We start from the raw sequence: 14,804 nt of genomic DNA, 5'->3' as shown, positions 1-14,804 counted from the left end.
TGCCTGCTCCAAGAGAATAATTTTACATTGTTTTATTTTTATTTGTATTTATTTATTTATTTATTTATTTATTTATTTATTTATTTAAACAGATTATGGATTTGGGGTAATGTTACACGCATTGTGTTCCATGTAGTCGTATTTAAAACCCTGCAAATTTGTGGGTTACCATGGTGATGTAGTAAAAGCCTGAAAATCATGTACTGTAACAGTAGAGCTAAGATTCTGATAATGAGAATTGTTCCGGAGGCTTGTAGGGAACTGATTGACCTACAGTAGGCATGACCACAACATCCTTTGCGGTTTAGTGAAAGAAATTGCTGTACCAGTCGCAAAACACGTTGCACTCCGGAATCAGACAGAGTGAATAAACTATGTCACGATACTTCATTTTCCATTTATTAAGATACTGTTCACATTTTCACTGAGGTAAAAATTGCAATATATTGTAGAGACAGTGGGCACTGCATATACAGTGCCGAGAAAAAGTTTGTGAACCCCAATGATAATTATGGAAATTCCATAGTTTTACCATGATAGCCGCCTTGAATCAAAACCAGTCTTTTCTTAAATATCCAGTAGTGTTTATATTAACCAATTGCATGTCTTTTGAAACAAAATGATGTATGAATTAGACAAACAATGAGTAAGATTCAGGGTATGTGAAAAAGTAAGTGAACCCCTGGTTTTATCAGCTCAATTAAGGGGATAATTAGAATCGGGTGTTTTAAATAATTAGGCAGACTTCAGGGGTGAGTTTGGGAGGCCCCACCCTAGAGAAAGATGTGAAACTTTGTGAGTTTGGTCTTCACCATACGGGTGTGTGGAAACACGTCATGCCACGAACAAAAGAAATCTCTGAGGACCTCAGAAAAACAGGTATTGATGCTCATCAGTCTAGAAAGGGTTACAAAACCATTTGTAAGGATTTGAGGCTCCACCAATCCGCTATCAGACAGATAGTCTACAAATGGAGAAAGTTCAAGACCGCAGTCACTCTACCCAGGAGCGTTCGCCCTACCAAAATCTCTCCAAGAACAAACCGGAAAATCATCAAGGAAGTCACAAAGAACCCCAGAGTAGCATCCAAGGATCTGCAGGCCACTCTCGCCTTGGCTAATGTGAGTGTTCATGACTCAACTATCAGAAAAAGACTGAACAAGAATGGTGTTCATGGAAGGATAGCCAGGAGGAAACCACTGCTCTCTAAAAAGAACATTGCTGCCCATCTGAAGTTCGCCAAAGAGCACCCAGATGATCCACAAGGCTTCTGGAACAATGTTCTCTGGATAGACGAGTCAAAGGTAGAACTTTTTGGCCTCAATGAGAAACGTTATGTTTGGCGAAAACCAAACACTGCATTTGAACAAAATAACCTCATCCCAACCATCAAGCATTGTGGTAGGAGTGTGATGGTTTGGGGATGGTTTGCTGCCTCGGGATCTGGATGGCTTGCCATCATTGACACAACCATGATTTCTGCATTGTATCAGAAGATTCTAGAGGAGAATGTCAGGCCATCCGTCCGTGAGCTGAAGCTGAACCGAAAGTGGGTCATGCAGCAAGACAATGATCCTAAACATACAAGCAGATCTACAAAAGAGTGGCTGCAGAAGAAGACATTCCGCGTTTTAAAACCCCATCGAAATGTTGTGGTAGGACCTGAAGCGAGCTGTCCATGCAAGGAAGCCCTCAAATGTCACCGAGTTGAAGCAGCTCTGTAAGGAGGAATGGGCCAAAATTCCTCAAAAACGATGTGAGAGACTGACCAACAATTACAGGAAACGCTTAGTTGAAGTCATTGTTGCTCAAGGGGGTGCCACCAGTTACTGAAGCTAAAGGTTCACATACTTTTTCACACATGGATATTGAATGTTGAATCATTTGTGGATAAATAAATGTTGAAAAAGTATCATGTTTTTGTGTCATTTGTTTAATCAGGTTATCTTTATCTATTATTAGGACTTAGATTAAGATCTAATAACAATTTAGGTTTGAAATATGTGAAAATCCTATGGGGTTCACACATTTTTTTCGGCGCTGTACTGTTTTAAACAAACACAACTTGGTCCTATGAATACTTTCTATACTGTTTATAAAGGGAAGGGGGTAATGTTTACACCTACAACTGTTTTTGTTTTTACACAGCTATTGAGTGTAGTACTGCAGAGATGCAAATTAATATCACACTATTGGTTTCATTAACAAACTGTAAAAAATAAGTAGTCTGTCCTGAGGAATTTATTAATTACAAATCTTGGAATAAAATCTTTTATTTATTTATTTATTTATTTATTTATTTATTGTATGTAGCTTTATTTCTGTCGTAGGACTATTTTGACTCAAAAACTACACAAAAACTGTACCCGTCAGTATGCATCTTTTGAATTTGCTGCAGCACAGGCCCTGCTATTGAATTGCTCTTTTCTTAGGATATGGCAGTGTTCTGTGTGGGAGTGTTCTATATGAGTGTTCTATGCTTATTTGAGTCTGTGGTAAAATTCTGTTTAATCGGAAAATAATTTCCAATTATTGTTATTATGCATTGTTCTGATTTTAATAATAGGCACTACTTTGCATATATGGACTGTTGTTTTATGTCTTGTAATCAGAGAGTCATGATGGTTTAACTCCTTTGTTAACCTACCCCCATTGCTCACAACTGCCCAAAGGACCCCAACCTGCCTCCTCTTTTCTGTATGCCATTTACAGATGGTCATATTTGCTATCTGTCCTCAAGGCACTACAGTTGATGACGGCATTGCAGAAAGAACTGTAATTCATTCATCTTGCAGTAGAGGATATTTATTTATTTATAGCCATAAACCACATTTCTGTGAGTTTTATCTGATCACTGTGCCTCTTCAATTAATCCCTGAAAATGCTCCTTTGTAGCTTTATATGAGATTTGCATTTACTCAGATTTATTTCCTACTTACTGTAACACAGACTAGAGAAATAGGACACAGCTGTAGCCTGAAATTACAGCCAGAAGGTTCTGTCAGTCTTTTTAAAGTTTTCAGAGACCAACAGCATGTAACATTGTGCAATAGATTGGTTTGGAAAAGGTGTTAAGATTACCACTATAGCATGTCCGTTATTCTTACAGAATGTTGTCTATTTGCTGTTATTACAGAAAACCTTGATGTTAGTGATTCCAGAACAGAACATGTTGTATTGTGAATGAAGTAAAAGGCAATTGCATTACTCAGTTGATGCATCTCTAAGGAGAACTTCAAACTGAAGCTGGTAGATGGAGTGACAAATAGCCATCGATGCTACAGATTTAACAATTTTCCTGTAGTAATTTAAATTTTTTATCTTTAGATTGCCTAGCATTGAGTTACTGTCGTTTCTGACAGCGGTATTTTCTCTCTGAAGCCTTGAGTACTAGGTGTTTACAGTACTTCTACAATACAGTACATGAAACATATCTGTGGTGCAGCAGTTGGGATAAAGATACAGTAGGGTTGAATGCATCTGCTGGTACCTCCTGGTTTATTTCTTTGTGTCCATTAAGCAAAATAATTAAATTCTTGCAAAACTGTAATTCCAGTATTCCTGTTTGCATAAGCTATTTTGGTCATGCTTTATTTTAAGGGCCGTTTTTTGTTTATTAACTATTAGCAAACAGCTAATAAACATGTTAATGTACATTATTTATTTTCTGTCAACTGTTAGTAAATAATATATAATAGGCCAGTTAAAACTGGAAACACCAGAGCCCTATGGATGATCAATCAAACACCAGAGCCCTATGGATGATCAATCAAACACACACCACAGCCAGGGGTTTTGCTGTCGCTCGTCACTCTCGTAATTTGCAAATGTTTTTTGAAAGTGACGACAAAAAAAAAAGTGGAATCGTCACTAGTGACGATCATTTCTGTTTGTACTATAAAAAAAAAATCCCTTTTGTTAAAGTCACACACAACGTCTCGTTCTTTAAAAGAAGGGATCGCTAAACCATAGAGGCACCGCTGCTGATCAGATCAGCGCCTCGGCCTCATCGATTCATTTACTCTACAACGTTCTCATCCCGTGGTAAGCGACGTAAATGCAGTCAGCCATTCAGCGCCTCAGTTTCATGTTGCGTGTCAGTTACCATGGCAACCCAGACCGCTTTAGGAGGCTGTGCTCGGGTGTTAGCGCCATTGCGCCAATGTCCCGCTGAAATTCTCTTAACGCGCTCGTGTGTCCCCCTTCCCTAACCAGACGCAATCAATACCAATACGCAGTAAATGAATGTATGTTGTATTACCATGACATGTCTGACGACAGGCTAATCTTTTTTACTTGTTTCTTTACACTTGCATTTTCATAATTAAACTCCCGTGCTCTTATTCTACAGTCCAGTAGAATGCGCTCGCACCCTCCCGGGTTACACAGGCAGTTTCACAGTAAAGCATGGACAACAACATCAGGCTTGCTAACAACATGGCCCGGCGCATATATAATCTTGTATCCGTTACACCCGACCATTACTTCTGGAAGAAAGTAATAAGCTTCGGCAGTGACTGTTGAAATATAGGTTATTATAGTTGTTCCTAAAAATACTGTCTGCAGAAGATTTGTGAAACGAAAACGCATCATTAACTAAAAAAAAAAGTAGCCTACGGTAACGTTATAAAATATGTGAAATGTGTGTTTTCTATGACCAAAAGTGCTAAAATTCAGGGCCAAAATTATTCCGTATGTGTTAAGCACCAACTGTCTCTTGACCATTTCGCCAGTAGGCCTATAACGAGCATGATAAAATTGTATATACAATGTATGTGGTTTTATACGGCACTGTATATATGCCTACAATACATCTTGCATTGCGAAAACACCACTGGAATCGGAATAAAGGAAATTCTTATGTAATACGGTTCACGTGTAGCATGGTTTTGGTAAGTATCATTTTCTAAACTATATAATTATGTGCAGTATTAAAATAAGTTAAAAACATAGCAAATCCACAAAACCAACGAAATACATAGTGTATATTTGACATTTTATTTGTAGTGTTCTGTGTAACACGGGCAAACCAAGCGCACATAACAAATAACAAATAACAAAAAAGAAAACAAGCAGCAAAGTTTCAGCCTTATTGGAAAACTCTGTTTCCATGGGTTGTATATAATATTCTACTAACACTGTTTTTTTTCTTCTTTTTATTGTAAAAAGACATACATGGTACAAGTAATTCATAATGCATTCTGTGTCTGTCTGTATGTAGCTTTTCAGGGCAAATGAATCTGGTTCTTGAATTTTAATGTTCTAAAACTTTACAGCTGTACATTACCAATTTATTTAAACTGTAGAGCATTATTAAAACGGTTTAAATTAAATAATTGTTTTGGTCAATACAGTGATTTAAGGTATAAAATAAAAACAGGATTCATAACACCCTTGAAGACTTGAGCTGTGCGCCAGTAGTGACTATTGAATATCTGGAGTGACTAATGTTTTTAGAAAGGATTAGTCACTAGTGACTACAAAAATCTAGAACCCAGGGGAAACCCTGACCACAGCCCTATGGACAATTAATACCCAGTCGATTTATATGCTTGAAATCGGTTCAAATTGTTACTGTAGTAATGTTTAGCAAATTAAATCAGGTTTTTATTAACCCTAACCCTAACCCTAACTCTAACCTTAACCTTTAGCTAAAAATTAACAATGTTTGTTAACAGTTAATAAACTAAAAAACAGCCCTTAAAAGCGTGACATTGTATTCATGGTATTTATAATAACTATGCAGTCTGTAATGCGTTTTTGACACTGATACAAGTTTGACCTGCATTAATACCAAATACAAGGATTTACAAATACATGCCTTTTTATATCATATTTATATAATATACCTGCAGCCCCAACTCACACTGAAATGTGGAGCACACAGTGTTAAAAGTTGTATTGCAGAACAATTATATTTTGGCAAATAATGATATTATCAACAAAATATTATAAGTTGTTAAATTTATAAAGTATAAAAAATTAAAAAAAAATTGATGCATATATGCAATCTTTGCAGAAAACCACCACCAGATAAACACAAAGCAAGCAGTTTCTGACAGATCAACCCCATCTTGAGCAGGTACATTGTATGTGTGCATAAAGACTGACTACAAACCCCACTAGGGGGGGATTACCCTTTCGCAAAAAACTGTAGCGTGTCTGCCTTTAGTTCCGAGGGTCAGCAGTTCGAATCTGGAGCGTGGAGGAGGTAAAATATAATAAATAAATAAATAAAAAGCAAAGTATTGTGACGAACAAACGTGCTACAAAATACAGAAACCTGCAATGCTGGATAATACACATGGCCAATCACATTTTTTTGTAAGTTGGTGTACTTGCAATTATGCCCAACATAAATAACCTGTCTAGTGTGGGTTTTAGTTTTAGACAGTACTATGGAAAAGTGTATGATGCAACTTATCGCCGTACCATTCATGACCTCAATTTAATTTTTTTAATTTTTTTTTTTTAGCCTTTGTAATTTAATTTCTCTGGAATTAAGGGAGAACCTGCTGACATATTTGCCAGAGTGAGTATCTTAAATGTATGATGTTAATATTTTACAAGCTTAATTTGTATTTTTAAAATGAACAATAAAGTAAAAGTAATGATTTGTTGTGTTTCTTTAGAACGGTAACCTAGAGTCGGAATATATGAATCTACTGTACACCCCATATTTAAGTATCTCTCAAAACAGACACTTACATTATTTCATTTTTTGTGACATCAATATTTTACGCACAGTATGCATATTTTCTTTATTTTGTCTTTTTAGGTCACTGGCCCAACTTCACAAACTAGAGGAACTTGATTTAGGGAACAATGAGCTTTACCACTTGGTGTGTCATTTTTTTTTATTTACTGTTGTATTAAGCCCCAAAAACTTTTCTTTTTCAAGAAGTGATATTTTTTTAATCCCAGTTTGAAGCGTTTATAAAATCTCTGAAGAATTGAGTTAGACAAGATCCATTTGACCTTTTTTTAATTTTATGCAGTGTGATGATTAGGTCAGTTCAGAATGGAGGTGCTGTAATGCATGTAGCCCATAGATGTTACACCAAGACCCTTTGTAACCCTGTATTTTAGATTTAGCATTTTACAGTAGTTTTTATTCCTTACAAGACCTTCCCATATGGTATTTAAGTATTTGTAGGAGAATTTAAATACTTTTTTTGGGACCATTTAAAGCGGTCAGCAATGTGAAGTTAATGCTTCAGCTTTACTCCATTTACCATAATTTGTGTGTTTCTAAAAGAAAGTATATTTATGATATTTTACATTTAAAAAATGTCATTGTTCCAAACACAATAAGTGTAATTGGTAACAGACTGTACTGATAGCTCTGATTTGGTGTTAAATGGGGCAGGGCATGCAGGCTACTAATGTATGCTGTATAATTTCCCCTCTACAGCCAGAAACAATTGGCTCACTTTTAAACCTGAAGGATCTCTGGCTGGATGGAAACCAACTGGCAGATTTGCCTGTAGTAAGATAATTTACATTTTTTAAACTTACACAAAATAAGAGCCACTTTATACAGCCAATAACTTTAAAAATCACTGGAGTGGTAGTGTATACCAGACGTGAACTGTTCTGCTGTCATTCATAAACAATATTTAGTTTTTAACAGTTTTTGGCAATAAATAAGTGGAAACACAAATACACACAAACTCTATTGTAAATAGGGTTTCATTCAAACCCATATTTTCTGAATTTGTTCTGGTCATAATACTGTAAGAACGTGAAAAGTATGGCTTCATTCCAGAGAAAGATAATGTGATGCTTACTGTCTGGGTGTATTTGTCAATGTGGATGTCTGTACTATTAATATTTGCAGATCCTAAAACAATTAAGCCCTATTAGGTATGAAATAAAATTCCCCTACTGTCTGGGTTGTAATAAAGACTGTGTGCGCATTTTAGAATCCTCACAACAGTGGGACATTTTATTCCACTAGGTTTACCCTCCCATAAACTCTGTACTCTGAAAGAAAACTGTTACAACTCTTCACTGCTGAGCATAGATAATGCACGCATAATACAGTGATTGACAGCTTTGCTGTTATTTGAGCTTAAGATCAACACTTCCAAACTTCAGAAGTTTCTGTTTTAGGACGTACCAAAAGGACATTATAAAAAGAGTATGATATATCCTGTTTATGGTCATCTACAAAAAACTAACACAATAACACTGAAAACCCTGCTTAGTAGAAACGCCAGTTACTTTAGAAAAATGTCTGACATTGCATGTCTGATCATGAACCTCTTACCTTTTTAATTAAAACAGGAGATTGGAGGTATGAAAAACCTGCTGTGTTTGGATGTGTCTGAGAATAAACTGGAAAGGTTACCTGAAGAGATCAGTGGGCTCTGCTCCCTGACTGACCTCCTTGTATCCCAGAATCTATTGGAGGAGTTGCCAGATGGTATTGGTATGTGTTCCTGTCTTTCAACATTGAAACCCTATGAGCCATTTTTTTTATTTGATTTCACATTGTTACATATTTATCGGAATATGTAGTGCGGCCATGGAAATTTTTTTCTATAATAATCAATCGTAGGATTTTCAATACTACTAACAGTAACAGACATACAAAAACCAACAGATTTTGTTTGAACACCTACTAAAGCCCATAGCAAACATAAAGGCTGTGTCATTTATTTTGAAGCCAATATTCAAAATATAGCTACTTGACCCTGAAATAGTGAAATGATTTCACTTTCCGTAACCAATAGGTAACCCTTGCTGATGGGCAATTCAGGTATACACTGCCAGCACTTTATTGAGAAAGGGTTGGATTTTCTATCACCCTGGTGTGGTGAATGTTCTCTTGGTGTACCCCAAATCCCTTCATTGCTTTTGAAGCAGAACGAATGTAGTTTACTTCGTCAAGTTGTCCACCCAACAATGCTGCTCTTGTATCCTGGTGGTGATGTCAACTTTTTAAGATGATATGGTTTGAGGGAATAAATAGACTTTAGACATCTTCCATGGCCAATCCCTGGATCTCAATCCAATTGAGGATGTTTTGGAAGAACCTGAACAGTTCGCTCGTCATCATGATTGCCTGCCTTCCTCTCTGCAGCAACTGCATGAAATATTAATGACTGAATGGGTTAACATCATTTGAGGCTATGATCTGGGCAAATCAGGGGCTTAACCTGACATTAGGTATAGGAACTAATAAATTGGACTGGCAGTGTGTGTGTGGTGTTTTTTGGGTTTTTTTTTGCTGCACTAAATAAGACAATTTCAGCTTGATAGTTTACTGTTTACGCATGGGGTTAAAAAGTGTGCTATTTAAGTAGCATCTACCATGAAACCCACAGCAGTCTTCATAAACTGTGTTCACTTTATTTCATGCCACTTCTTTAAAGCACAAATAAGCAAAATGTTAAGTAGAAGTTAAAAAGACCCTGGGAACTCTTGTTAAAAATAAATAAATAAATAAAATCCCCTTTTTATACAAAAGCTAAAGGCTTGTTCTAGTTCCAAGACTCATTGCACAAAACATAGTACCCATTGAACTTAATTGACCTTCATCCAATAGTGAAAAAACAAAATGTTTATTGTTACTAATGAAAGAGAGTTTTGCAAGGCACAGTGCTGATGCTGTGACAATGATGTCAGTGTAAGGTATTGTAGTGGCTGAGGTCACCATAATGCATGATTCTAGTTAATGCTGTATCCATAAAAAGTAAATGTATATATGAATGGATGTTTGTAGTGAACACATATTCCCATAAAAATATATGTTAATCAATTGGATTGGAATTGTCCATTAAAAATGATACTTTATTTGTGTGTGATTTACCTGTGTGCTTATATCTTGTGTAGGAAAAGTAAAGCAGCTCTCAATCCTGAAGGTTGACCAGAACCGACTAACACACTTGCCTGAAAGTATTGGAGAGTGTGAGAACCTCACTGAGCTTGTACTCACTGATAACCAGCTTCTTGTAAGTAATGGTACTACTGCTGTTTACAAATGTCCTCCTATTTAAGGTTCATGGCTATCAAACACTGAGAGTTTAATTTGAAACTTTTAAAGGAGCTAACCAAGGCTTTAGAAAACATTTTTTTCCTTCTCACTTTTCTACTGAGTTACATATTTTGTTGATTTTAGATAGTTTTGCCTTTTTTTTAAATTTTGAAACTTATCCTGCACCAGAGCTGGAGTCGAGTCAATGGTCTTCGAGTCATAGTCAAACCCATATGTCTCAAGCAGCGCTCCAGACAAGATTTTGGGTCTGGGAGTAACTTGCCCTCTGATTTTAACACTGAGAGAGCAAAATGTATTTTCACGGGGTACAATGCAGCATTACCTTGAAGTCCTGAGTAATTTCGATAAATACTGTACAATATTTAATGGTTATAGGCATTAGAAAAGAGCCTTCCATTTTAAATGCAATGTAACTTTGAACTACTGTACAACCACGCGTGTGTTCTAAAAGGTTCTTTATTGACTCAGCGCATTTTTCGAGGTATCACACTGACTCTGCAAATTTAATTACGTTCCTTCTATTTTAACATTAAATTCTTTAAACTAAGTGAACAAGTTCAAACTTAAATATAAAGCCATACAGATAAATAAAATAAGGACATGCATTTAATAAGTTATAAAACAGTTCATTTAATATTATAGGCACCTTTTCTTAGCGGTTGCCTCTGACGATGGTTCCAGATGGATTTGTAGCTGGACTGGGGTGTTTATGCTTTAACCTGTGTAGCTTGCTGGCGAATTTCTTATTCTTGCTGTGATTGGCTGCAAAGACAACAGGGCTAGCCAGAGATTGGATAATGTTTGGGTTGGTTTTTCTTGTGCACAGTTTCCTAGTAACTGAAGACATTGTATTCTGGAAGATGTAGTTGCTAGTGGAAGTTTTAGGGGAGGCAGATAAGCTGTGCAGCAAAATTGCTATGCATATTTTTACGCATTAAATTTAAATTTAGTGCGTATTTCTGTTTTGTTTTTTTTAATGCGCATGTATGCAGCTTATGTGGACCGCTGGTCTTGATGTTTATTACTATGAATATTAAGGTTTATTTTGTATTACTCTACCTGTCTAATTCTGTTTTTTAATAAACGTGGTACTAGTCAAAATATTTTTAACTGGTTTTGGTCATTCACAAACCTTTACACAGGGATCCTACTCTTGAAACACATTTTTTACCTGGCAATGTTTCCAAGCACAAACTTACAAATAGCCACCACCAGAATTTCTCAGCTTTTTTAATGGATAAACAGAGCAGTTCATTGCAACTCACCAGGCATAGCATTAAACATAAACAACAACTCAGAACCGATGTAAATAAGATTAATTAAATATTATTATTATTGCAGTACAGTATACTGCATGAAAATCAACAAACAGTATTGCTGGTTTTTCTCACCGTTAAGAACTTTAGAATGGTTCGTATATTTAAAAAACATGCATCAAATTGCAGTATCGTAAGCAACAAAGATCACTGTGTTAAGATGTAGGCCTACTACTACAGAGACATGACTGTAAAGCCAATATTTGCCATGTTAATGTTTAAATGTTCATAATTTATGATATTACCGACACACTTACAGACATCTATAATTGTGACTCAAATTGGACTCGAGTCGGAGTCCTCCATCTCTTTCCTGCATGCTGTAGATTAATTCTGTGCAACAATAATTAAGATTTTTTTTTTTTTTTAACAGTGTTTGCCGAGAAGTATTGGGAAACTTTGGAAAATGTCAAATTTCAATTGTGACCGAAATAGATTAATGACTTTACCAAAAGAGGTATGTAAAAATTAAATGATGTGGTATAAACCACATAACAGTGATCTGTATTTACTGTATTCTATTGATTTTTACAGTGCAGGGTTATATATCTTCTAAATTATGCATCATTTTTGGTTTGGCTGCAACTGTTTTATTTTGCTTTGCAGCTACACATAAAGCAACTGGACAAGTCAGCAACAAACAATATTGCCTTAACCATGTAAACTGCTCCTCGGCTGATTTAAACATACTGTCGTAATAACTGTGTGTGGATTACAAAGTCAGTTAGTTATTTTGTTATTAAACTTAAGCCCTGTTTATGGAATGTATTGTGATTTTGTTTTCTGTTAAACACATCAGAAACAAAAACCACAGCGCCTCCCAAGTCTGAGTTCATCTTTTAAACACAAAATCAGCAGTTGGCACGAATGCACCTGCGATTTGTGGTAAAAGATCTAGTGAATATGCAGACGCTAAAGGTCATGTTGTATCAAACCAGCAAAGCAGATAAACTAGAAACAGACTTGCTACCAACTGCCCAGAACGGTTGGGGTTTGTGTGTGGGGTTTAGGTATTTTTCTGTTTGCCACTCCTTAGGGTAAGCAGTTCATGTTGAACCTAAATTAAAAAAATAAATAAATGAACTCATTTCCATTTATGTAATTTAGTTAGAGTGGCAGATTAAGGTATTGTGTGCTGTAAATTTGATATATGTTTTTTGCTTATTTTCTTGTACTAAATAAGGAAAAGTGAATCCTTCTTTTTACTTTTTAAGTATTTGCTGCTTGGAACATTAGGAAAATGATAGCATTGTGAGTAAGTCTTTGCCGTTGTATAACCCTTACATGCATGCAGGCTTGTACAGGATCTGCTATTTTGCTCAGCAGGGAACTGTCAAAAACCAGGTCTGTGTGCTTTCAGACACTATTCAATTGTATTATGGACTGCATTCATTCCAAATAACCATAATCCAGAAATGCATTGATTGTAAATTACTTTATCTTTTATGTTATTGCACTTTTGAGCTTTTGTGTTACATTGCATTTTACATGTTGCTTCTATCAGTGCTTGTAGCATGTCCAAAACTGGTGTTCTATGGACAGTAGAATGGAATGTGTGTGTGTGTGGGGGGGGGGGGGGGTCGTCAAATGTACTTGTGATTCCTGTCAATGAGGAACTTGGCAACAAGAGAACCATGGTGAGACACAGAATAAATTACATTTTTACTCTTAATAGTGCTATGCGTCGAGTAAAAAGAGATAAACAAAAAGATATTCCTACATGCTACCATGCAGCTGCTGTTCAATTATAAAATGTGGTCTTAATGCAAGCCTTACTGTAAATTTATTGCGGTATTAAATGTGGAAAATATTTCTCAACAAACCTTTGGAAATGTTCATTTATATTAAGCTTTTCAGCACTAAGCAAGTCAAATTATCCGTTTTCTGTTTTGTGTGTTGTTATCGTTCTGAAACCTCTAACGGTCTATAGTGTTGAAATAGTTAGAAAGTCTACACCCCCTTGAGCTTTTTTCACATTTTGTTGTGTCAGTGCCTCAGAGTTTCATGCATTTAAATGAAGATTTTTTTCCACTTATCTACACACCATATCCCACACTGTTAAGGGGAAAAAGTTTTTATTGAGGAAAAAAATTATATATTAAAAATACAAAACTGAAAGATCATAATTGTATAAGGTGGAAGCACCTTTGGCAGCAATATAGCTGTGAGTCTGTTGGGATAGGTCTCTACCAACTTTGCACACCTAGATTTGGCAATATTTTACCATTCTTCTTTACAAAACTGTTCAAGCTGTCAAGTTCCTTGGGGAGCGTTGATGGACAGCAATCTTCAAGTCATGCCACAAATTTTCAATTGGATTTAGGTCGGGGCTCTGACTGGGCCACTCAAGGACATTTACCTTTTTGTTCCTTAGCCACTCCAGTGTAGCTTTGGCTGTGTGCTTTGGGTCGTTATGCTGAAAGGTGAACTTCCGTCCCAGTTTCAGCTTTCTTGCAGAGGGCAGCAGGTTTTCCTCAAGGACTTCTCTGTACTTTGCTTCATTCATTTTCCCTTCTATCCTTCTATCCCTTCTCATCCCTGCCGATGAGAAACATCCCCATAACATGATGCTGCCACCACCATGCTTCACAGTAGGGATGGTGTTCTTTGGGTGATGCACTGTGTTGGGTTTGCGCCAAACATAACGCTTTGCATTAAGGCCAAAAAAGTTCCATTTAAGTTTCGCCAGACCACAACACTTTACAGAATCTCCTGAGTGTTGTTTTACATACTTCAAACGGAATTCAAGATGGGCTTTCTTGAGTAATGGCTTCCTTCTTGCCACCCTACCATACAGGCCAGATTTGTGGAGTGCTTGGGATATTGTTGTCATATGCACACTTTGACCAGTCTTGGCCATAAAAGCCTCTTTGCAAAGTTGCCATTGGCCTCTTGGTAGCCTCTCTGATCAGTCTTCTTCTTGCTCGGTCATCCAGTTTGGAGGGACGGCCTGATCTAGGCAGGGTCTTGGTGGTGCCATACACCTTCCACTTCTTAATAATCGTCTTGACCGTGCTCCAAGGGATATTCAAGGCCTTTGATATTTTTTTATACCCATCCCCTGATCTGTGCCTTTCAACAACTTTGCTCATGGTTGAGTCTTTGCTTTGAAATGCACTACCCAGCAGAGGGAACCTACAGGAACTGCTGAATTTATCCTGAAATCATGTGAATCACTAGAATTTTACACAGGTGGAGGCCACTTAACTTGGTGTGTGATTTTGATTGCGATTGGTTACACCTGAGCTAATTTAGGATTGCTGTTACAAGGGGGGTGGACACTTATCCAACCAAGCTATTTCAGTTTTTATTTTTTATTAATTTTCTACAAATTTCTAGAATATTTTTTTCACTTAAGTTGTGGGGTAGGATGTGTAGATCAATGAAAAAAAAAACTATTTTAATGCATTTTAATTCCAGGGTATCGGGCAACAAAAGGTGAGCATTTTGAAAGGGGGTGTATACTTTCTATAGGCACTGTATAT

The 14,804-nt window shown here is 36.5% G+C and overlaps 1 protein-coding gene across 2 annotated transcripts in view; it reads left to right on the top strand.

Annotated features, from left to right (window-relative positions):
* The window catches only part of LOC117402488 (leucine-rich repeat-containing protein 1), a 48,388-nt gene that overhangs the window by 22,710 nt on the left and 10,874 nt on the right, over positions 1-14,804 (top strand). The window contains exons 5-10 of one of the 2 annotated variants that reach the window (XM_034003686.3): positions 6,476-6,532; positions 6,779-6,842; positions 7,415-7,489; positions 8,290-8,434; positions 9,841-9,959; positions 11,693-11,776. In XM_034003686.3, the coding sequence (XP_033859577.3) occupies positions 6,476-6,532; positions 6,779-6,842; positions 7,415-7,489; positions 8,290-8,434; positions 9,841-9,959; positions 11,693-11,776 (544 nt within the window). The remainder of the gene's footprint in view (positions 1-6,475; positions 6,533-6,778; positions 6,843-7,414; positions 7,490-8,289; positions 8,435-9,840; positions 9,960-11,692; positions 11,777-14,804) is intronic. The other variant, XM_034003687.3, reaches the window with a different exon arrangement.

The sequence above is a fragment of the Acipenser ruthenus genome, chromosome 5 (genome assembly GCF_902713425.1).
Source record: "Acipenser ruthenus chromosome 5, fAciRut3.2 maternal haplotype, whole genome shotgun sequence".
In the NCBI taxonomy this organism is placed as follows: domain Eukaryota; kingdom Metazoa; phylum Chordata; class Actinopteri; order Acipenseriformes; family Acipenseridae; genus Acipenser; species Acipenser ruthenus.
This window is presented reverse-complemented; position numbering and strand designations above follow the sequence as displayed.